This window comes from Mesoplodon mirus (genome assembly GCF_964341445.2).
Source record: "Mesoplodon mirus genome assembly, chromosome: 8".
NCBI lineage: Eukaryota > Metazoa > Chordata > Mammalia > Artiodactyla > Ziphiidae > Mesoplodon > Mesoplodon mirus.
The window spans coordinates 7,155,680-7,180,678 of record NC_138984.1 but is presented as its reverse complement, the minus strand read 5'-3'; the positions used below and the strand labels follow the sequence as shown (position 1 = coordinate 7,180,678).

The following is a 24,999-nucleotide window of genomic DNA, read 5'->3' as shown; positions in this document are numbered from 1 at the left end:
TCTCAGCTGCCCCCACAAGAGTGTGGGACATTAACTGCCCCTCGGTCACAAGGAAGCTGGAATTTTATACTGTGGTGTCAGTCATTGCCTGAGGGCTGTGAGGGCCCTGCATGTGTGTGTGTGTGTGTGTGTGTGTGTAGTGTCCCAGATGGCAGGAGAACAGGAGAAAGGCGGATGGGGTCAGAGGGATATGATGCCAAGCATTCTGCCCAGCATATTGTGTATATGGGTAGAATTTACCTTCTAGCCCAGTTTATAGAATGTTCCCAATGTATTAGTTATCTATTGCCGTGTAACAAATGGCCCCATGACTTTGCAGCTTACAGCAACATTTATTCTCTCCTGGGCCAGGAAGCACATGTTTCTTTCATGGGGATGCAGTCCAGCTGCTGCCATGTGGGCCTTTCTTGGGCCACCCAGTGTCCTCATGACACGGAAGCTGGTTTCCCCAGAGCGAGCGATCCACAAGAGGGAGAGACTAATGCCTGCTGCCTTTTATGACCTTGACTCTAATTTACATGCCTTTAAGCCTTCCTATCAGTTAGAAGTGGTCATGAAGTCCAGCCCACACTCAATAGGAGGCCATGAATACTGGGCAGTGGGGTCACTGGGTGTCTCGGAGGAGGAATACCCCACATTCCTTGAGCTTTTTGCCAGAAAATTCTGAGGACAACCAGTGTCGCTGTCCCATTGTGTGTTTGACACTCGCCAAAGCAAAGACTGCAAAGTGGACAAAGACACTGGGTCCTTTCTGCCAAAGCTGCTGTCCCTTTAGCCCTCTCTGGTTGACCAGGAGTTACCCTCCGGCAGCACGGGATTTTCCACACATGCATCATCCCAGGCACTTCCTGTGGCCCTCTTTAGATGTAGCAGACTCTTTCTGTAAAATGAATTACCTGTGATTTGCTGTTCCGCCTTGAACCCAAACCCAGCATCTCATTTTCTTGGTTCACACACAGGTTCTTACATGTCTCCCCAGGCCAGGTGTGATGGCCTTGTCTCGGCTGGCATGTGACTTTGCAACCTGGGAAGACCTGACTCCTGGCATAGTAATTAAACTTGGCCACAATAGAGCATGTGATTATTCTACAGTGTGGAGTCAAGATCTTAATTTGGAGGTTTTATAGTTGCATGACTGTCAGTGTCAGGATTTAGGAGACAGGCAGTGCCAATTACCCACATCAGACAGGAGAAAAGCAAGGGGGGAGGTCTGACACTCCCAGGGCGCTGCGTGCTGCCTGCTCTTGGTGCCACGAGGGTGCCGAGGGCCACATCACTTGCTCTTTTCTCTCTCTAGCCGGCACACCCCGCCCGTCACCCCCCAATTCCCTTATGTGCAGTAGAAATCCCTGTACATTGTTTATAGGTGAAAGAAGTCATTTCTCCTGTGGATTCTTGTATGAAAGATGACTTGATCAATGGTATTGCTGTAGTCAGTGTGACGGGCAATTTTGAGTGGCAGTTTTTTATGGTATCTCCTTTTTTAAACTTCAAGTGTAGTTGATTTACAATACTAGTTTCAGGTGTACAACATAGTACTTCAAAGTTTTTACAGATTATGCTCCATTAAACTCCATTAAAGTTGTTATAAAATATTGGCTGTATTCTCTGTGCTGTGCATTACATCCTTGTATCTTATTTATTTTATACCCAGTGGTTTGTGTCTCTTAATCCCTTTCCCCCATCTTGTCCCTCCCCCTCTCCCCACTGGCTACCACTAGTTTGCTCTCTGTATCTGTGAGTCTGTTTCTGTTTTGTTCATTTGTTTATTTTTTAGATGTCACATGAGTGAAAACATACAGTATTTGTCTGTCTGTGGCTGACTTATACCGTAAGCCAGAGGCAGGACATTGAAGTGAGGCTTAGTGGAGGCTTTGCTGCTAGAGTTGAAAGGTGGAGGGAAAGCACAGAGCCCTGTGAGGGCCTGGTGCCGTCCAGGGACAAAATCCAGGTTACCAAAGGATAAAAGGGCCGCAAAACCTTCAGCTGCCACCAGGAGGGTTCTGTTGGTGACAGGCTGGGGCTCACACCTCAGGCAAGGAACCTGTGTGTTCTGCATGGTGATTAAGGCAGCTCTTTAAAAATAAAGCCAGTGGGGCTTCCCTGGTGGAGCAGTGGTTAAGAATCCACCTGCCAATGCAGGGGACACGGGTTCGATCCCTGGTCCGGGAAGATCCCACGTGCCACGGAGCAACTAAGCCCATGTGCCATGACTACTGAGCCTGCGCTCTAGAGCCCACAAGCCACAACTACTGAGCCCACATGCCACAACTACTGAAGCCCACGTGCCTAGAGCTGAAGCCCGCGCGCCTAGAGCCTGTGCTCTGCAATAAGACAAGCCACCAAAATGAGAAGCCTGTGCACCGCAAAGAAGAGTAGCCCCTGCTCGCTGCAACTAGAGAAAGCCCACGTCCAGCAGCGAAGACCCAACACAGCCAAAAATAAATAAATAAAATAAATAAATTAAAAAATAAAATAAAATAAAAAATAAAGCCAGATAATGCTAATGGAAACTGGAAATATGAATATAAATCCAAGGACAACACATAAGAACCATGTAATATAAGAATTGTTAATATGTATAAGAATTGCAGAGGAAATTCAAGCTATTCAAATTCCAACAGACATTTATCAAGCACCTCCTATGTGGCAAGTCCTGTTTTAAATGTTTTCCATACGTTCTTTCATTGATTTAATTGATTTCTCATGAGTCTGTGGAGCAGGGTAATACTTACTAAATTTCAGAAACTTTTCTGCTGCTTGGCATTTGCTTTTTTCTTGTACACTGCTTTATCTACCAGCCAACGTAAGAGTTCCAGGATTTCTGGGAGATGATCTATCATTGCATCTAGTACCATTTTATTGATTATTCTCATGGTGATTACTATGTTTTTCCAATAGTAGATTAGTTAACTTCATGGGTCACTTTCTAGAAGGAAATAGTATTATTTGCCAAACAACATTTTGGGGGTTTGTATTTTCTGACTTCGCCATCTTTTTACTGGAAAATCTTGGCAACATAATCAATTGCCTTGATCAATCTCTCTTTGAAAAGGGGTTGGTGTATCTACCTCTTGGTATTGATGGTTTAAATCTGAGACTGCTACTCCTACATGACAAATGTGCTCAAAATGAATGAATGAGAAACAAACAGTAATAAATCAGGCCAGAGGATAGTTGACATACATCCTCTTATGAAAATTAAGTGGCACAAACTTCTCAGTGATCTGCCCAGAGCCATAATCTTCCTTGGAAGAGCTGTTCTGTGGATGCTCCGGGACACGTAGTCAAGGTCACAGTTCTTTCCATGGAGCATGACTTGAGCTGATTGGGGCCTGGAAACCTTTCCAAGAAGGAATGCGCCAGAGCCACACAACTAAAGCCCAACAATAGGCTTCTGGACCATAGGCTTTAGGGCATTGAGGCTTTCTGGGAAGTTTTCAGGGAAGTGGTTGCTAAATGTTCCCCTGAGTCACCAAATAAGGAGTTTTCTGATAGAAATCAGCACTCAGAACAGTGGAGGTGCTCAATAAATATTCATTAAATGACTGAACACATAAATAAATGGATTCCTCTGGTTTGCAGGGTGAAGCATCTGCCAAGATTAATGATTTTTGTTTTAGAGCAGCTAACCATAAAACTGATTCATTCTTCCTACTGGTATATGGGTAACAGAACAGATCATCTATGAAGGCAACTGTTGATTTGTCCTCAGGGCTGCCATGTACAGCAGCTCAGGCTGTGCACTGCCCAATTCCAGGGATCCCTTTTACATAGATGACAGTGTGAATGGTGCCCTCCAGACTTGGGCCCTGGAATCACATCCTCAAACAAAGGATGCTTCGTTCTCAAATCTATGACAGGGGAGGCGTGCAACCAGATCATTCATTCATTCATTCATTAACTATCTTAGGCCTGAGGATATGACCATGAACAAAGATGCCTTGAGCTAAGTATCATCTGATAGAAAAGATAAGTCATCAGGAAATTATAAATTAATACATATAATGGGGATAGTACATGTTGCTATGGGAGCTTGAGAGAGGAGTTTCTAATGCAGCCTGAGGCAGGAAGTGTGACGGAGGGATGGAGGGTCAGGGAAGGCTTTCTGGAAGAAGCTAAGTGAGACCTGAAGAATGAATAGAAAGTATCCAGGCAACAGTGGTTGATGGGGGAGCAGCAGGTGCAAAGGCCTTGAAGTGAGAGCACTTTTAAATCCTTGAGATAAACAGGTAATGCGTGTTGGGTGTTGATCATTGTTCTCAGCACTTTATAGATATTAACTTAGTTTTCTTCATAATGCCTCCAGTGAGTTAAGCATTGCTATCACCCCCAATTTAAAGATGCATAAATTGAGGCAAAGCAAGCCCGAGTAACTTGCTTAAGATCACACCTAGTAAATAATGGAGCCAGGGCTTCCCTGGTGGTGCAGTGGTTGAGAGTCCACCTGCCGATGCAGGGGACACAGATTCGTGCCCTGGTCCGGGAAGATCCCACATGCTGCGGAGCAGCTGGGCCTGTGGGCCATGGCCGCTGAGCCCGCGCATCCGGAGCCTGTGCTCCGCAATGGGAGAGGCCACAGCAGTGAAAGGCCCGTGTACTGCAAAAAAATAAAATAAAATAAAATAATAATAATAATAATAATGGAGCCAGAGTCAAACTTGGGAATCTAGATCAAGAGCCTGCAGCCTTTATTTTTCAAGGCTCAAGATATTTAAAATTTTTTCTACATTTTGAAAGAATCTCAAAAGTTGTAAGTACAGTACAGTACAAAGTACAGTACAAAGACCCTTTTTCTCTTTTTAACTTTTACTGAACTATTGGAGGGTCAGTTGTTGACTGATGTCCCATCATCCCCAAATACTTTTTAGTGTGTATTTTCTACAACCAAGGACCAACTCCTATATAACCAAAATATCACCAAAATCAGAAAGTTAACTTGGATACACTATTGCCAACTAATGTTCAGACTCCATTAGATTTCACCTATTGTCCCAATAATGTCCTTCATGGCAAAAAGATCCAATCCAGAGTCATCCAGTGTGTCTAGCTGTCTAGCTGCTTTGGTTTCCTTCAATCTGGAATGGTTCCTCAGTCTTTGGCATTTGTAACCTTGACAATGATTTCAGGCCAATTATTCTGTAGACTGTTTCTTGATTTGGGTTTTCTGAGGTTTTCTATGATTAGATTCAGGCTTTGCCCACCTTGTTTAGTTTGGCAGGTTTTTGAATTTTACCAAAATGAAATCACACTGTATGTATTGTCTGATCCCTCCCAAAGACAGATGCAGTTTACTGTTTGCTTGTATGTGCTCCACACTGTCCGAGTGTTTTCTGGTTTCAGACTCGACTCTTTTCCTTTATAGTATGAGGTGACTGAGGCTTGGGAGGAGTGAGAACTTATTTACCCCAAACCACATGCTGGTATGAGGACAACCCAGGACTCAAGCCCTGCTCTGAACTTCTCTGATCTCTTGCCTGTATGAGGATCCTCCTGGGCCTCCTAAGGTCAGAGCAGGGCGGGTCTTGAAGGTGAGAGAAACAGGTTTCCTAGATCCACTGCCCCGGCTTCCACATCCTCCCCAGGGCCAGTCCAGGAGGTAAAATTTTTGAAATTAAGAATTCAAAAGAGGGACTTCCCTGGTGGTCCAGTGGCTAAGACTCCTTGCTCCCAGTGCAGGGGGCCCGGGTTCAATCTCTGGTCAGGGAACTAGATCCTACATGCTGCAACTGAGAATCCGCATGCTGCAACTAAAGATCCCGTGTGCCGCAACTAAGACCCGAAGCAGCCAAATAAATAAATTAATTTAAAAAAAAAAAGAAAAAAGAAAAGAATTCAAGGGTTTCCCTGGTGGCGCAGTGGTTAAGAATCCACCTGCCAATGCAGGGGACGTGAGTTCGAGCCCTGGTCCGGGAAGATCCCACATGCCGAGGAGCAGCTAGACCAGTGCGCCACAACTACCGAGCCTGCACTCTAGAGCCTGCAAACCATAACTACTCAAGCCCGCGCGCCTAGAGCCCATGCTCCACAACAAGAGAGGCCACCGCAATGGGAGGCCCGCGAACCGCAACGAAGAGGTAGCCCCCGCTGGCCGAAACTAGAGAAAAAGCCCGTGCACAGCAACGAAGACCCAACACAGCCATAAATAAATAAACAAATTTAAAAAAGAAAGAAAGAAAGAAAGAATTCAAAAGAATTAGAGAAAAATACAACCAATAAGATACAGATTTATGACTAACAAAAGAAACAATAATTAACATTATGCATAAGGGGTAGAACCAATAAAATAATAATTTAAGAACAAAATTAAGTTATTGAAAAGTTATGGTTGTAAACAGTCAAGCAAACAAAATAAAAGGACATATAAAACATTATAGCTTAAAAAGAAATAAGAAATAAAACAATAAGTTAAGACCTACAACCCCTCAGAAGCTTAGGGAGTTAAACAGTTAAGTTAAAAACAAAATAAAGTGGTAGGGTTCGGGGGAGGATTTGGTACTAGAACAAAGCCAGAAGCACTGGATTTTATTAGTGGAAGTAATTATAAAGGTAAAATCTAAAAGGAAAACATTTAAAAGGTGATTTAAATAGAGAATAAGAAGGAAGGTAAAAGGGTAAAATAAGGAAGCCTAAAAATTAAAAGAATGATAGGTAAAATAAACTAGAATAACCCAATTAAGGCAAAAGTAACCTAAAAGGACAACTTAACAAGTCAGAAGATGTCAACAGCTTAAAACACCAAAGATATAATTACATAGGTAAAACCCACGCATCAGGGGCTTCCCTGGCAGTCCAGTGGTTAAGACTCTGCAGTTCCACTGCAGGGGGTGCAGGTTCAATTCCTGGTCAGGGAAATAAGATCCCGCAAGCTGCATGCGATGCAGGCAAGAAAAACAAACAAACACCTAGTGTCAAGCTCTGCCCCATGCCTATTATCATTACTATTATTGTTGTTTCAAATGTTAAAGGAGTTAGCAAATCCAAGAGACTGTCCATTTAATCCCTCAAGATCTGAGTCCTTTGCAAGTTCCTGAGCCTTTGTCTGGTCACCTCTGGGCCGAGCAGGAGGAGGGAGAGCTGGGGGTCATGCCCATCCCAAGGTCACCCTGAAAGAGCCACTTACCCTGCAGCCCGTGTCAAGGCCTGGTGGGGAGGTGGGGAGCACAGTCCTTCAACTTCCCAAAGGGAAGAAAAGTTTAACACTGCTGAAAATAAGATAGAGCTGTCAAAAATATATGAAATTAGCTGCATAGTCACAGTTATATTTGTTCTGAGACAGTCTAAGAATAGAAACGATTTCAGAGACAGAACATCTAAGCCTCTTCAGTCACCATGTCCAAGTGGCCTGAGATCCTTTGAGCGTGGCAGTGTCCTTTGTTCATGTTGCACAGAAGGGGTGGGCACTCCCGGGCTTAGCCAGTGCCCAGGTAGAGGGATGCCGGAGAGGAGGTTAACTGATGATGCTCCATTTGCAGTTTTATTGTTGAGGGTACTGGGTCTCTTGTCTTACTGGAGGAGCTGGAGAAGTGGGAGGCAAACCCTTCCGCATTAGAGCTGCTGCATTCCTGCCAGGACTGCAGTATTTACCTATCCCGGTGACACTGTGACCTGGCTTTGTGAGAGCCTTGGTCTGAGCAGTCCTGGGCCACGGCTGGACTAGTTTGCACAGGTGTGCCTTCAGGAGGTTGTCAAGTTCCCCGGTTGCAACCTCTGCCCAGGGAGCTTCCCTGCCTCTGCAAATATTGAGTGCTCCTGGTGAGTCAGGCGTGGGCTAAGTGCTCAGGGGGAACAAAACTTGACATGGTCCTGCCTTCAGGGAGCCTACAGTCGACGTCCCCTAGACCACCATGATCAGTGGTAGGGGCTGATGATTCTGCCCAACCTCCTGGAAAAGGGGACACAGGCAGGGGGATTGGGGTGGGGCCTGAAGGGCCTCTCTACTTCCACTCCTGCCTGTTTATTTTTTTAAAAATAAGCTCCCAAAAAATATAATAAAAAGTCAGCTTTTTATTACGGAAAATTTCAAACATACACTAAAGTAGACAGAAAAGTATAATGAACTACCCAAATACCTATCACCAGCTCAACAGTTAAAGACTCATGGCTCATCTTTTTTTTTTTAAATAAATTTATTGATTGATTATTTACTTTTGGCTGTGTCGGCTCTTTGTTGCTGCACGCAGGCATTCTCTAGTTGTGGCGAGCGGGGGCTACTCTTTGTTGCTGTACGCGGGCTTCTCTCTTGTTGTGGAGCATGGGCAGTAGGCGCTCGGGCTTCAGTAGCTGTGGCACGCAGGCTCAGCATTTGTGGCACTCAGGCTCAGTAGTTCTGGCTCGCGGGCTCCAGAGCACAGGCTCAGTAATTGTGGTGCATGGGCTTAGTTGCTCTGTGACATGTGGGATCTTCACGGACCAGGGCTCGAACCCATGTCCCCTGCATTGGCAGGTGGATTCCCAACCACCGTGCCACCAGGGAAGTCCCTTTAATTTTTAAAATTTGTTTATTTATTTTTGGCTGCATTGGGTCTTCGTTGCTGTGTGTGGGCTTCCTCTAGTTGCAGCCGGTGGGAGCTACTTTTGATTGCAGTGCGCGGGCTACTCATTGTGGTGGCTTCCCTTTGTCGTGGAGCATAGGCCCTAGGCACACGGGCTTCAGTAGTTGTGGCTCACGGGCTCTAGAGCACAGGCTCAGAAGTTGTAGTGCACGGGCTTAGTTGCTCTGCGGCATGTGGGTTCTTCCTGGACCAGAGCTTGAACCCGTGTCCCCTGCATTGGCAGGTGGATTCCTAACCACCTCATGGCTTATCTTCTTTCATCCCTACTCCTACCCACGCCTTCCTGGGCCTGCATTATTTTGAAGCAAATCCCAGACATCATATCCATTTCATCCAAAATATTTCAGAATGTATCTCTAAAAGAAAAGGACTTTAAAAATAGGCATAATACCTTTAACATGCCTTAAAAAATTATTAATTTCTTAGTATCATCAAACATCTGATCCATGTTCAAATTTCCCTGATCGTCTTTGAAACTTTCCATTCCAGAAAACGGACACAGTGTTTGTTTGAAACAGGATTCAAGTAAGGTCTATGTGTTGCAGTTGGTCGATGTTGCTTGAGAAGCTTCGAATCGCTACCTCACTTTCTTGTTTCTTCCTTGAGAACCTTTGAATTGCTACTTCACTTTCTTGTTTTCTCCTTGTACTATGTTGAGAAATTGGGTCATCCGTCTTGTTGGATTTTGTTGATTGCGACTGCAGTGTGTTTTACTGGTTCCTCTTGCTCCTGTGTTTCTTATAAACTGGTAGCTCTAGAGGCTGATTCGAGTCAGGCTGCATTTCTTCAGCTCCTGTATTGCCCCAAATGACTGACTAATGGCAAAACCCAAAACAGCTTCCTTGAATCAAAGAGGCAGCCGCCAATCTGCAGTGACTCAACATTTGTTTCTTGTGTTTACGGATTGTAAAGGCTGTGGGGCTCTCCTAGTGACAACCCAGACTAGCATTTATGAACATCTGACAAGCTGCCCCCAGGGTTACAATACATGGAACTTGTATATTTCCATGGAAACATATATAGTTTCCAATATGGAAACCGGTCCCTCCCTCATATCAGCATTCAAAGACTCACAGTGCCATGCATGAGCCTTTAATGGCAGTGAGGGATTTCATGGCAGTGATCATTTTGGAGATGGATCCAGGGTTAATAGTCACAGTATTCAATAATTAGGAAGGTTTGGCTGGATCAAGTAGATCAGAGCTGTTAACACTGAGTGAGGCTGCCCCTGGCTGCCCCGCGAGTGTTAACCCTGGGGTGACTCTAATGCTTAATACAGGCTGACAATCCTTGGAACAATTAGAAACTCCTGCAATTCCCTCAGGGCACTGCCAGGAAAAGACAAAGGCATTTTCAGTCGGAAGGTCAGTGGACAAATATTTTAAGAGGCATCAGCCTGCTCAGTTCATGCAGAAAAATTGCCCCATGTGAAATTTTATAATGTAGTTTAATTTTATATAGAAATGTCAATTCATCAAAGCACATGTTTGAGTGCTTTTCTCATATGTGTGTATCTATATTTATCAATTTGGTACTTTTATGATATGAAATGATTTCTGGGACATTACATCTATAGTAAAGACCCAACTTTATAACATCTTGACTTGAGAGGATCCTTAAGGGACCAATCTGGTGACGGACTGGGGGTGCCTCTGGGCTTTGCCCACTGTGGGCAGGTTAACAGTAACACCCTCCTTCTCACAGCCAAGTTTACCCTGGCAATACCTCCATCCAGGGCAGCCTGGGAAGTGGGAGATGATGGGGTGTGGAGTCTAAGCCTCTGGGTTCCTGGTCTGGCTCTCTTACTAGCTGTGCCACCTCAGCCTACTTACTAACTTTGAGTCTTAGTTTCTAATCTGTGAGATGGGAATAATGTAAGAGAATTTAAAGCGATAGTATACATAAAGACCCTCAAAAGACATTAGTTCCCTTCCTGTACTCCTCTTGCTAGCACGTCTGTCTATAGTAATTGTGTTCCTCTCCTGCTGCACTGCCCAGCAGCACCATGAACCCCCTGCTTGTGGGCATATGGAAGAGGACTTACAGGACACCCTTGGGTGAGCTGTGGACAATTCTAGAACATTTGGGGATAGGCACTGACCACTAAGAAGAACATTACATGCTTCATATCAACACCACCCAAACTTCTAGCAAATAGAGGACTGGTTCCTTGGCCATCTGGGTCTCAGAAGACGTTAATCCTCTAATCTAGCCTCCAGCCCCTACTGCTCTAACTTCCATTCTGCTGCTTCTCACATCAGCCAAGACCCCTTTGGCATTCCCTCGTGTGGGAAGCCCAGACTCTAATTACGTGAGATACATTTTGGGTGCCTGGCTTTCCTTAACATACTTCTCAAAGATTCTCCCCAACACAGTTTCCTCTGAAGTGGGAATGACCTCATTAATCCTGCCTCCTATTCTTTTAGCTGATTGGTCCAGAGCTAAACACCTGACCCAAGGATGGCCAACCAGAATTTTTTTCCTTAGAAATTCTGTCTTAGAGACACAAAAATCCCCATTGGCTGTGGAGAGCCAAGCTGAAAAGTCATATCGGCTATGGCTGCTATTTGGGGTCATGTGCAATGTGACAAGCAGGAGAAGCTGGTCTGAGAAGACAGCAGGAGAATAAAGCAGTCCACAGAGCAGAGAGGAGTGGGCCCCATGGCCCCTGAGAAAAGGAGAAAGTGGCTCTCCTGATGGCTTTTCCCTTCCTATAGAGTTGGGCTTCATCTCTTTTATTTGGTTTCTTTTGGATTCCAACATCCTTACCACATGCCTCTTTTACTTGAACAAATTTGAGTAGGCTCTGATCTTTGCAATCAAAGCAACTGTGACCAGGGAATGAGATAAGGATTCCTACTCTCACTACTTCTTTCAGTATCATAATGGAAGTCCTTACCAGTGCAATAAGACAAGAAAAAACAAATAGAAGGCATGATGATTGGAAAGAAAGAATTAAAACTATCTTTATTCACAGAAGACAGGATTGTGTGTGTGGAGAATCCAAAGGAATATACAAACAGAACTACAGTTGAACTCATCAAGGTCACAGGATACTGGGCGAACATGCAGAAATTAATTGTATTTATACATACTACCAATAAACAATTGAAAAATGAAATTACAAAACACAGACATTTAAAATAGGATGGAAATCATTCAATGCATAGGAACAAATATAATTAAAATATGTGTAAATCTTCTATAGTATACTATAAAATCATTGCTGGATTAATTTAAGGAGTATCTAAATAAATGGAAACTTAGGACATGTTCATAGATTGGTACCTTAAATTGTTCAATCTTCAGGTGTCAGTAATCTCCAAATTTGTCTATAGAGATAATGCAATCTTAACCAAAATCCTAGCAGACTTTTTTTCAGAATATAAATTGACAAACGGATTCTAAAATTTATATGGAAATGCAAAGGACTTAAAATAGCCAAGACAGTCTTAAAAAAGAACAAAGTAGGAGGGTTTACGCTACTAGATTTTAAAACTTAGCATAAAGCTACAGTATTTAAGCAGTGTAATATTGGCATAAGGAAAGACAATTAGATCAATGAAATGGAATAGAAGTCCAGAAAGGACCCATGTGTCTGCAGTCAGTGGATTTTCGGAAAAACAAAATCAAAACCAAACAAAGCACCAATGCAATTCATTGGGGGAAACAGAAGGTCTTTATAATAAATGATGCCAGAGCAACTGGATAGCCATATGGACCATAGACCTACATGTGAAAGCTAAAAGTATAAAACATCCATACGAAAAGCATAGGACACTATCTTTGAAGTAGTCAAATCTTTCTTAGAATGGAAAAGGGCAAACAATAAAAGAAAAAATTGATGTTAGTCTTCGTCAAAATATGGCCTCTGGGCTTCCCTGGTGGTGCAGTGGTTGAGAGTCTGCCTGCCGATGCAGGGGACACGGGTTCGTGCCCCAGTCCGGGAAGATCCCACGTGCCGCGGAGCGGCTGGGCCCGTGAGCCATGGCCGCTGAGCCTGCGTGTCCGGAGCCTGTGCTCTGCAACGGGAGAGGCCACAACAGTGAGAGGCCCGCATACCGCAAAAAAAAAAAAAAAAAAAAAAATGTGGCCTCTCCCGTTGCAGAGCACAGGCTCCGGACGCGCAGGCTCAGCGGCCATGGCTCAGGGGTCCAGCCACTCCGCGGCACGTGGGATCTTCCCAGACCAGGGCACGAACCCGTGTCCCCTGCATCGGCAGGCGGACTCTCAACCACTGCGCCACCAGGGAAGCCCAAAATTTCTGCTCTTTAAAAACAGGAAAATTAAAAGACAAGCCACAGACTGGTAGAACATATTTGCAATTCATTTATCTGACCAAGGATTTGTGGTCAAGATACATAAGGAATCCTACAAATTAAAAAAATATAAATAAATGGGCAAAAGAGTTGAATAAGAACTTCACAGAAGAAGATACATGAATGGGCAACAAACATATGAAAATGTACTCAACATCATAAGTCATTGGGGAAATACAAATTAAAATCACAGTGAGAAACCACAGTATATTAGAGTGGATACAGTTACAAAGATTGACAATTCCAAGCATTGGTGAGGATCTAGAGCAAGCAGAACTTTGATATCTTGCTGATAGGAGTGTAAAGTAGCAGTGTAAAATACTCAATCATTTTGAGAAATTACTTGGCTGTTTCTAATAACATTAAATAAACACCTGTCCTAAGACCCAACACTTCCACTCCTGAGTACACACTCTGGAGAAATGAGTACATACATCCACAAAAAGACTTGTCTAAGAACATTCATAGCAACTTTATATTAGTTGAAACTAGAAATAATCCAAATAATCATCAACATAAGGATGGATAAGCAAATTGTGGTAATACTCCTCAGCAATAAAAAGAACAATCTGATAGACACACATTGATGAATCTCAAATATTATGTTGAGCAAAGTAAGAGAGACACTATAGATGACACACTATGTGATCCCAGTTTTATGAAGTTCATGAGCCAGCAAAATTAATCTAACGGTGATAGAAATCAGAAGATGGTTCTGTCTGAGAGGGATGGGTATTAATAGGAAAAGGGTCTTAGCTTCATGGATAATGTTCTAGATATTGGTCTGGTTGATGGTCAAGTGGGTGTATATGTATGTAAACGTTCATGTCTATGGAGTGAATTGTATCCCCACCCCGACCCAAATTCATATGTTGAAGCCCTAACCCGCACTGTGATGGTATTTGGAGATGGGGTCTTTGGGAGGGTGGGGCCCCATGAAGAGGAAAAGACCAGAGCTCACTTTCCCTCTCCACTGTGTGAAGACACAGCAAGAAGGTGGCTATCTGCAAGCCAGAACCCGACCATGCTTGTACCTTGATCTAGGACTTCTGGCCTCCAGAACTGTGAGAAACAAATTTCTGTTGTCTAAGCATCAGTCTATGGTATTTTGTTATGACAGCCCAACCTGAATAATGCATTCATCAAGCTATATATCCAAGATTTGTACATCTTGTTGTAATGTAAAATTTCCTTCAGTAAGTACTATTAAAATTGCCTTTATGAAAACATTTACTATAGTGACAATTGCAAAAAAGAGGGGTAAAATATTTGGGGCCCAGCATAACACTCTAGTCCTTCTTCAATTGTTTCCAGTCTTTGCACACTGTAGAGCTCTGTTTTTTTCCTTTTTTTGGGGGGGGTCAAATTTAGATCAGAATCTTGCATTTATACACACAAATCAGCAAGGAGGTAGAGAATTATTTTCCTGGCTTAGAGCAAAGGGGATTTCAACAGGAATGGATGACTAACAGCATTGGGAAAGTGACCATGGAAACTGAACAAGAGATGCTCAGAGTCAACCATGGCACTTTACAAGAGGCACACAGTATATAAAGATAGGGACACAAGCGATGTGCAAGAGCAGAGATTAAAATTACTTTACGCAAATAAAGATCTGAGCCTCTGAATGCCAAGGTGCTGGTGAAATGAGGAGTAGTGAGTGGAAGAGGATGGATGGCACTCACTAATAGTAGCCCAAATGTCTCATGTCAAGCAAATACTGATGTGGTGGTTCATTAACTGTTGAATGGTAATGTTTCCCAGGAGAAACTCATATTTGGAACTTCACCTATAAAAGCAGTAACTCAAAGCTGTGGGAGCCTGACGGCCCAGCAGGAGGTTTTTGACTAGAAAGCTTTTCCATAGGTACATTGTGACCTGCCTGGCCATAGAAATCCAGCTCAGTAAATATAATAGAAACAAGTGTCACATTGGGACTCCTGAGACTGACCTAGATATGCTCCCCCAAACCTCTGTCCTCACTAAGCCCAAGACGGAAGGAAGCACAGGTGACTTCTGTGAGCCAAACTAACTCAGTGGGGAGCAGACAGAAAGGGCTCTCATCTTGCCCTCGACTCCCCACTTCAGCCTGCTCTGTGGGTTGGTACTGCCTGCCCAGCCTTGGGTGAAATCTCAGGCAGACCACATGTAAAGTTTTTCCGGTCACTCTTAGCTTATAAACAAATGGCCTCTTTTGCTGGGTATAAAAAGTGCACCTGAAAGCTATTTCAAACCTCCAACTCCTTCTCCCCATCCAGGCTTCCCACAGCTGGGAAGACTCTGCTTCATGCTCTGTCTTCTCCCTGTCCCGCTAGCTGCACTTTGGGCCCTCAGAGTGAGGCAATTGTAGGGGCTCCTCAGAGATACCTTGCCAGGGGTCTCTGGCTGCAGTTTTGGGGCATGTGCAAAGCTCTCAAGCTGGCCACTTATGATGCCCCACATTTCTGCAGCCACTTTCTGCCAAGGTCCACCTGGCCTCTAGCAGGAAGTCTTTTGGGTGGAGTTCTTTTTTTTTTTACACATCTTTATTGGAGTATAGTTGCTTTATAATGGTGTGTTAGTTTCTGCTTTAAAACAGAGTGAATCATTTATATATATACATATGTTCCCATATCTCTTCCCTCTTACGTCTCCCTCCCTCCCACCCTCCCTATCCCACCCCTCTAGGTGGTCACAAAGGGGTGGAGTTCTTTTCAAAGTGGTTCAGAGCTGGTTCCTTTCCTTGAGGTCCACACTTGCTTTCAAGAAAACACATACCTCTGCCTTGCCTTTGGTGTAGATGCCCCTCACTCCCTGCTCAGCCCTGCTCCCATCACCTCCCATGCAGGCTGTCAGCCAGCTCACCTCTAGATGTTTCCAGTCTTTGTATCCCCCAGATTTGAAATTTCCAAACCCTCCCTCTCTTGAAGCCCCCCTCACCAGGGTTAAGGTGAGAGGTGTAATGGTTAATTTGATTATCAATTTGGCTGGGCCATGATGCTCAGATATTTGGTCATATTATTCTGCATGTTTTTATGAAGGTATTTTCTGGATGAGATTAACACTTAAATCAGTGGACTTTGAGCAAAGCAGAGGACCCTCCTTAATGTGAGTGGGCCTCATCCAAAGAGTTGGAGGTCTTAATAGAATAAAGACTAACCTCACCGGAGTAAAAAGAGATTGTGCCAGCAGCAGCCTATGGACTCAAATGACAACTCTTCCTTGAGTCCCCAGCTGCCGGCCCACCCTGCAGATTTTGGACTCAGCAAGCCTCCACAGTTGTGGGAGCCAGTCCCTTAAAATGAATCTCTCCCTCTCTCTTCCTCTATCTCTCTCTGTCTTCCTCTCTCCCTCTCTCTCTCTTTGTCTCTCTCCATATCTTGTTGGGTCTGTTTCTCTGGAGAACCCTTACAAATACAAGGAGGACCCCCCTTGGGGATAAGTGGACAACTCAGGGCACCCCAACAATTCCCTCCAAACAAAACCCAGCAGCCACTCTCCTCACCCCTACCCCGTTTTTTTTTTTTTTTTTTTTTTTTTTTTATTGAGTGTTAAGATATGAAAACATTTATGTGCTGATTGGGAAATAGCCATTGTCCAGAACCACCGCTCCCAAGGGCCCCTCCTCTGCCCTTTTGGGACCCTTGCTCCAGCGCTGGGTCCTGCTTGTCAAATTGTTGTACCATCACCCCTGTTCCCCCTCAACAAGGGTGACCTCATTTTCTCTTGGAGTATCCTGTATAGATGGTCGGACATTGATTGTGTTGTGTTTGGTTCCTGAGATTTATCAGAGCCAAATCAGACACAACAGGAAGCAGTTGCCCCTAACATATAATTACATGTCAGTAAAATAGGTCCTTGTTACTATATCTCTATATAAGTCAAGGCCCTATGGCCAAAGGAATGTCAGAAGCAAAGGGGTGCCTCACCACCTCTTGGTGGGACAGGTGGCCCAGTCCATGCTTCCCCAGTGCAGATATGGGAACATTATTTCTCATAATGTTTTGTACAGTGTGAAGTTTCTAGGAATTTAACTTAAGGAAATAATGAGGGATTGGCTTCAGGATTTTGTCACAGTGATATTTATCATAGTGGGGCTTAAAAAATAGCAAAAATGTGAAATGCCCTCAGGTCAGAGATTGCTGCCGCTTCCCTTGTATCCACTCCCCTTTCTTCTCTCCTATGGAACCAATTTATTCGGGGGCAGAAACAGACCTGATTTAAAAACAGCACACATTTCTCAGCTTCCTTACAGGTGGAGGTGGCCATGTGACCCAGTTTTGACCAATAAGACCCAATTTGGCCACTAATTGTTGAGTAGGCTTCAGGGAAACTCCTTAAAGGAGGGCAGAGGAGGCTGGCATGTGTCCCCCTGTCCTCTGCTTTTCTCCTTCCCTCCACCTAAACTGAGGCTCTGATGGCTGGAGCTCTGGCAGTCATTTTGACAGATGGCAGAGAAGGGGCTAGAAAGAGCCTGGGTCCCTGATGGCATGAGAAGCTGCTATCACAATCCTCCAGATTTCTTTCACGAGAACCAAATAGACCTCTGCCTTGTTAGGCTGTGTTATTTGGGTTTTTTGGCTACAAGCAGCTAAATTCAGTCCTAACTGATAAAATATCTAAGCATCCAAACAACAGGAGCATGATTAATTAATCACAATCCAACCATTCTATAGATAATTTTATAGCCATTAAATCATGATGTAGAAAAATATTTAGTGACATGATATACAGGAATACTTTGTTTTATCGCACTTTGCTTCACTGTGCTTCGCAGATATTGGGTAGGTTTTTTTTTTTCTTTTACAAATTGAAGCTTTGTAGCAACCCTGTGTTGTGAGATGATGGTAAGGATTTTTTAGCAGTAAAGTATTTTTAAGTTAAAGTATGTATATTTTTTAGACATAATGCTATTGCACACTTACTAGACCACAGTGTAGTGTAAATATAACTTTTATATGCACGGGGAAACCAAACAATTCATGCTACTTGCTCTGCTGCAAGATTCACTTTATTGTGATGATCTGGAACCAAACCCTCAACATCTCTGAAGTTTGCCTGTATTGTTAAGTAGGTTTCACGATGGCATGTATATAAGATCCCATTTTATGAAGAGAAAATATGCATAAAACATATAGAAAAAAAGACAAAACAGTTACAACACATAAAAACCTCTGGGTGGTGGTGATGCAGTGATTTTTCTTTTCTACTTCTTCATGTGTTTAGTATCTAAAGTTTCCTAGTTTTGTGACTAGGAGAGTAACAGTGGAGCTATTTATTTTTTTTAAAGGAAATTGTGGAGTTTTTTTTTTTTTTTTTAAACTGAGGCACTACTCAGAGCTCTGAGGGTGATTTATTTATTTATTTATTTCTAATAGATCTTTACTGGAGTATAATTGCTTCACAATACTGTGTTAGTTTCTGTTGCACAACAAAGTGAATCAGCCATATGCATACATATATCCCCATATCCCCTCCCTCTTGAGCCTCCTTCCCACCCTCCGTATCCCACCTCTCTAGGTCATATATGCAATGGAATATTAAAAGCCATAAAAAGAAATGAAATAGAGTTATTTGTAGTGAGGTGGATGAACCTAGAGTCTGTCATACAGAGTGAAGTAAGTCAGAAAGAGAAAAACACTTGGTGCTTTGTGACCACCTAGAGGGGTGGGATAGGGAGGGTGGGAGGGAGGGAGACGCAAGAGGGAAGAGATCTGGGAACATATGTATATGTATAACTGATTCACTTTGTTATACAGCAGAAACTAACACACCATTGTAAAGCAATTATACTCCAATAAAGATGTAAAAAAAAGAAAGAGAAAAACAAATACCTTATGCTAATGCATATATATGGAATCTAAAAATAAAAAATGGAGTTTTTAAAAACATGAACAACTAATAGTTATTATTATTTTTTAAACACAAGACACCCTTGTAGCCCCGTCAAGACTCTGCAGAATGACCCTCTGACATTGTTTCATGAGCCGACCCCTCGTGATTTGTTGTCTCTCACCTTGCTCTCTTGGCTCCTTGGTCTGTCCGTGTTGGTATTCTCCAGGGTCGAGTTCTGCTCTGGGGGAAATTCAAGTTCAGGGGCTCATTTCCAGAGTCCCCATTTTCCAGTGAATCTGTGACATGTGAGAAATGTAGGGAGTTAGGAATGTGCATCTCATCTCTCCTTTTCAGGCAATTCTCTCTGTGAGACTAGGACAGTAGCAACTGTCACCCTGAGAGGGGAAGGAAGTGGAGTGAAGAGGGGTGTCCTTCCTCTCATGCCCCCGAAGGGGAATTTGCCACTTTTTGTGCTGTATTCAGTGACCTGCAATGCCATCACTATGAAAATCATAATTATGGTACAAGAAACTTCATACCCACACATACATCCATACACACATCCATCCATACGTGCATGTATAGCAGAAAAAAGAAAATCAGAAATGAGCTTGAAAACTTGAATACAAACCTGGTTAATGTCTTAGAGGACAATAGAACCATAACCACCGGTGTTATCATTTCTACTGGACAAAAATCATTTGCAACTTATCAGTTTTTTAACATCTAGCTTTACAATTTCTGAGTCCTAATAGATATTAAATAATAAGTCACCTGCCCTAGAGTGTCAGATCAACCGTAGGTGGCGTTGTTAGTTAATGTTCTCGTATGACTTTGAAAGGACACCCCTTAGCAGATGAGATGGGGACTGTCCTCACTTTCCAGACCCAGATCACAAACCGTGAACCCAGAGCGCCAGCCTCCTTTCCTTGTTAGGGGTGGACGGAAGAAGCCTGGTGCTGAGTGGCCTCCTCAGCAGAACAGTGTTTTCTCCTTGGACCCTGGATCAGGGGATGCTGGGCTGTCTTGAGAGTTACCTCCGGGGAGCTGAAATGAGGAAGCCACTTTACAAATAAAACTGCGAGCCTGATTAGAATATTTATGGTCTGAACATAAATGGCATCTTTGGCTGTGGCAGGGCATGCCGTGGCCTGTGTGTCTACACTGGCGTCGGCAGCCTCCACTCGTCTTGGAGGCAACAAACTTGAGGCTCTCTCCCCATCAACCCCATTTCCCTCTCCAGCCTCATCTCAGACAGAGCCCCACACCCACCTTTTCTCCTGCTCAGAAAGTCCTCCACCCCAACTTTGGGCAGCTGATTCTGCTTTTCTCTCTGCTTTCAAGGCTCTAACCCTGCAAGGTCCGATGGGGTAGCCGCTAACCACATGGGGCTATTACACACTTGAAATGTGGCTCATGTGACTAAAGTAAATTCTTCATGTTTTAAAAACTTAAGTTAATTTAAATTTATTTATTTATTTTATTTTATTTTTTGGTAACCGGGCCTCTCACTGTTGTGGCCTCTCCCGTTGCGGAGCACAGGCTCCGGACGCGCAGGCTCAGCGGCCATGGCTCACGGGCCCAGCCGCTCCGCGACATGTGGGATCTTCCCGAACCGGGGCACGACCCCGTGTCCCCTGCATTGGCAGGCGGACTCTCAACCACTGTGCCACCAGGGAAGCCCAAGTTAATTTAAACTTAAATGTAAAAACTGATAGTTTCATTATTGGAAAACTTTTGAGGATACTTGGAGTAATCTGGGGATTGTTTCTACTTTGATTAATTTTTCTGGCTGTACATTTAATAACTTCTCTGGCTGTAAACTACTTCTTTGACCGCACATTTTATGAAATCTAAATCCAGATCAAGAATTTCCAATGAAAATTTAGTATGCAAATTGAGAGAGACTATAAATACAAAATACTCAACAGATTTCAAAAACAGTACCACAAAAAGACTGTAAAATATCTTATTACTAATTTTTATATCGATTATTGACTATAGATAAAATTATAATATTTTGGAGGTATTGGGTTAAATAGAATGCATTGTTAGAATGAATTTTATTCATTTCTGTTTACTTTTTAATGTAAAAAAATTTTAAACGACGTATGTGGCTTGCATTACATTTCTGCTGGACAGAGCTGCTCTAACCCCTTTCTCCATCTGCACAGGTTCTGGGATCAGAAGAATCTGAACTCTAGATCAAGCCATACCACTCACTAGCTGTGTGATTTGGGGTAAGTGACTCCGTTTCTCAGGGCCTTGGTTATTTTTTTTAATCTGTAAAATGGGTATGGTAAGAACTGCCTTGAAATGCCTGCCTATCTTAGCCAATAAGTACCCACAAGTGCTCAGCCAAGTTAGCTGCTGTTCTTTCTGGCCATGTCCTAATGCATCCTTCAGCGCTTACCTAAAATATCAACTTTGGGGGAATCATTCCTAACCCTTCCAGAGGGTCTAGTTTTTTGCCTTTACCTCTCTTATAAACTTTGCCGCATTGCTTGCAGTAAAATGACATAATTACAATATTTTGGGTTTTCTCAAGGGCGGAGACTCCCACTTATTCATGTGTGTGTGCTTTTAACTCTTATGGACATTTTCAAACATACACAGAAGTTGAGAGAGTCATATAATGTACCAACCACCCTGCTCCCATGACTATAGTGTTCCCATTGTTGTATCTCTCTGGCTTCGCACGGTACTCAACACAAAATTCTCTGTTCGTGGTGGGTGGCAGACAACAACGCTTTCTTTGCTGCTCTTCGCATCAAGCAGTGGAGTTGATTTCTCCATCTGCTTTTATGTGGACTGGACCTGTGAGCTGCTTGGACAGACAGAATGTGGTAGAAGTGACTGTGCAGGCTCTGACCCCGGGTCTCAAGACCTGGAGGCCTTCTGCTCCCGCTCTCCGGGAGTCCTGCTGCCATGTGGACAGCCCGAGCTAGCCTCCTGGAGAATGAGCAACGCGTGGAGCAGAGACAAACAGTCCAGGTGAGGCCCTCGTGGACCAGCCAGCTCACTAGCGGCCAGAGAGGCTGTCCTTGACCTTCCAACCCCAGATGAACCACCAACTCACTGCAGAGGTCAGACATAGTGGCCCAGACAGAGGAGCCACCCAACCAACCCCCAGAATCAAGAGAAATAATAAATATTGTTGTCCCGTCTTTATGTTGACTATAGGATAAAATTATAATATTTGGGATGTATTGGGTTAAGTAGAATGCATTGTTAGAATGAATTTTACTCATTTCTGTTTACTTTTTATTGTAAAAAAAAAGGGTGGTTTAACATGTGGCAAAAGGCTACTAGATAGAGTTTAATGAAAGTTTTTGAACCAGTTAATGTCTCCCCAGCACACACAGGACAGCGTGCTATCTGTCCAGTGACAGCTGCCGTACCCCAGGGGCTAAGAAACTGTCACACGGTCCACAGCCCCAGCATGCTGCCCACTTAGCCACGTGGGCAAGTCACAGGGGAAGGAGGCTCAGCTCTGACAACCCCCGTTTGTAAACGTTTCTGGTCCTATTCTGCTCAACAGATGTGCTTTGAGCAGATAAAATGTGCTAGGAACTGGTTTAAAAGATTAAGGGATCCTGCTGCAAAGCTATTCCCACGGTATTAATCTCTCATATTTTCAGGACAACAGAAACTCTAGCTATCGTGGTGATGGTGAGAGAACAGGATAGAACCTCATGTTAGGAGAGAAACTCGTGTTCCCAGATATCCTTACACATAGACAACTGCAAGTCTCCCTTCTAGAATGCATGGAATCTGGGGGGTTTGCTGAGTCCTGGAACAAGACGGCTCTTTTAAGAGAAGCCAGTCTTATTGTATCACTTGGGTCAACACTTTCTCCTGAAGTATCCACATCATCTTACTGGGGGAATTTGAATTCTTTGGATAAGGGCTTCAAAATGTTCCACCTTATTGAACCTGTCCTTGTTCATTTTCAGTGCCTTTTATTCTCCTTTCATTTAAGTGGGCCTTTCAGCCCCAGTGACTCCAACTGGCTGTCAAGGAGCAGCTGTGACAGCCGTCCCTGGTACTGACCTGCCAGGTGTCCACAGTTCTGTTCGGGAGTGCCTCTGGCTTTGCCTTTGCTTTTGTGTCTCACTGTGCGATTGAAGATGGAGTTTCTCTGGATAGGGATGTAGTAATGGGGTGCTTTGTCTTGCATCTCCTGGTCGTCATGGGGCGTCCTCTCTTCTGAGAGGACCTCAGGTCTCACACTGGCCAGCTCATCAATCTCCCATGAACCACTCACTGACTTCTTCTGGGGCTTTCCCAAATCCGCAGAGTCCCTGGTCTCCATGGAAATAAGTCCAATTGTTTCTCAGCAAGATGACTGGAGAACAATAACCTCTCTCAGTTGTCCCTGGTTTTGAGTACTCTAGAATAGAAAGAGAACAGTTTTCAGTCACTGCCATCAGGCTAAAGATGCCATTCAGAGTATGGAATTCCACTCCCATTCAGATGTGAGGAAATTTGAAATAATCTGTGCATCCCAGAGACCACATCTTTGTCAATGAAAATTACAGTTTAACCACTGCAATTTGGATGCATTCATGTATCATTTTATAAATGAGGTTTGTTAATTCTATTCAGAGGCGACACTTGTGGGGAAAATGCTGAAAGTGGCTTGTGTAACTAACTTTCAAGTACTGTAAACATTTGCTGAGTAAGTCAAGAGAGGGTAGCAAAAATGGTGAGGGGAACTCCAGGAAACCAAAGCAAGGGAGAGGAAGATGTATGGCCACAAAAAGAAAGAGTCGTGGAAAGAATAGGAAGGGCTGTCAGAGAGTGACAGGTCCCAGGACAGGAAATTTAGAGATGGGAAGTCTTTTTTTAAATTATTATTTATTTTTTAATTGAAGTAGAGTTGATTTACAATGTTGCGTTAATTTCTGCTGTACAGAAAAGTGATTCAGTTGTGCATATATACATTCTTTTTTTTTTATATTCTTTTCCATTCTGGTTCACCATAGGATATTGAATATAGTTCCCTGTGGTATACAGTAGGACCTTGTCGTTTATCCATTCCACGTACAATAACTTACATCTGCTGACCCCAACCTCCCACTCCATCCCTCCCCCAACCGCCTCCCCCTTGGCAAACACAAGTCTGTTCTCTATGACCATTAAGTCTGTTTCTGTTTCATAGGTAGGTTCATTTGTGTCATATTTTAGATTCCACGTATAAGTGATACCATATGGTGTTTGTCTTTCTCTTTCTGACTTACTTCACTTAGTATGATAATCTCTAGCTGCATCCATGTTGCTGCAAATGGCATTATTTTGTTCTTTTTTATGGCTGAGTAGTATTCCATTGTGTATATATACCACATCTTCTTTATCCATTCATCTGTTGGTGGGCATTTAGGTTGTTTCCATGTCTTAGCTATGGTGAATTGTGCTGCTATGAACACAGGGGCACATGTATCTTTTTGGATTAGGGTTTTGTCTGCATATATGCCCAGGAGTGGGATTGCTGGATCATATGGTAATGAGGAACCGCCATACTGTTTCCATAGTGGCTATACCAACTTACATTCCCGCCAACAGTGTAGGAGGGTTCCCTTTTTAGAAATTGGAGGTCTTAAACCCTGCGAGGACAAACCTCTTGCCATCCACTGAGGGTCCAGTCTGGTTGGTGGCTTAATGGCATCTCTGATAGGATGATGTTGTATGGCTGCTGCAGGAAGGACAAGCCCTCCCGCATCCCACAGCTATCCCAGGGATTGGAGTATGAGAATGGTTACCTCCCTCTGGGGTGACCATAGAAGATATAACATCTGAACCAGGACATGTTTCATAGGAAAAAGGGGTGTATTAGGAACACACCAGGACTGCTGGGCAAACCCCTTTTTCCTCCCAACACAGGCCTTATTCTAGGGTAGGGGTCTTAGAGTGGAGTGAACCATGTGCGTCCTTCGAACGAGGTGTAAGCTGGTAGGGGGCTGCCAGACAGGGGAGCCAAGCTAGGAATTCTTTGTGGCTCCCCACTCACTTAGAACCTCGGGTCCCGTGGGTTCTGTGGAGGCTTAGGGGGGATGCAAACTGTGTGCAGAGGCTGTGTGTGTGTATGTGTGTATACGTTCTTCTTGATTACGGGTCCAGAACCGCTATCATGTTTTCAAAGGGCTTAGAGACTCAGGAAAGAGCCACATGAAGAACCACTTCTGTCTCTGCTTTCTTGTGCAAAACAGAAAGAATGGGTCCTGGACTTGACAGCACACCCCCCTTTCCTACTGCACGCCTCTACTTACAGCCAAGTGCCCTGGCTACCCCAAGCCCCTCCTGTAGAGTTC

The 24,999-nt window shown here is 43.8% G+C and overlaps 1 protein-coding gene across 1 annotated transcript in view; it reads right to left on the bottom strand.

Moving 5' to 3' along the window:
- NGEF (neuronal guanine nucleotide exchange factor) overlaps positions 1-23,003 on the bottom strand; it is a gene marked incomplete at its 5' end in the record, with an annotated part of 79,843 nt that extends 56,840 nt beyond the window's left edge. Inside the window, 2 exons of the mRNA XM_082631323.1 lie at positions 18,870-18,984; positions 22,742-23,003. Of these exons, the coding sequence (XP_082487449.1) occupies positions 18,870-18,984; positions 22,742-23,003 (377 nt within the window). The remainder of the gene's footprint in view (positions 1-18,869; positions 18,985-22,741) is intronic.
- Between the last annotated feature and the right edge of the window lie 1,996 nt (positions 23,004-24,999).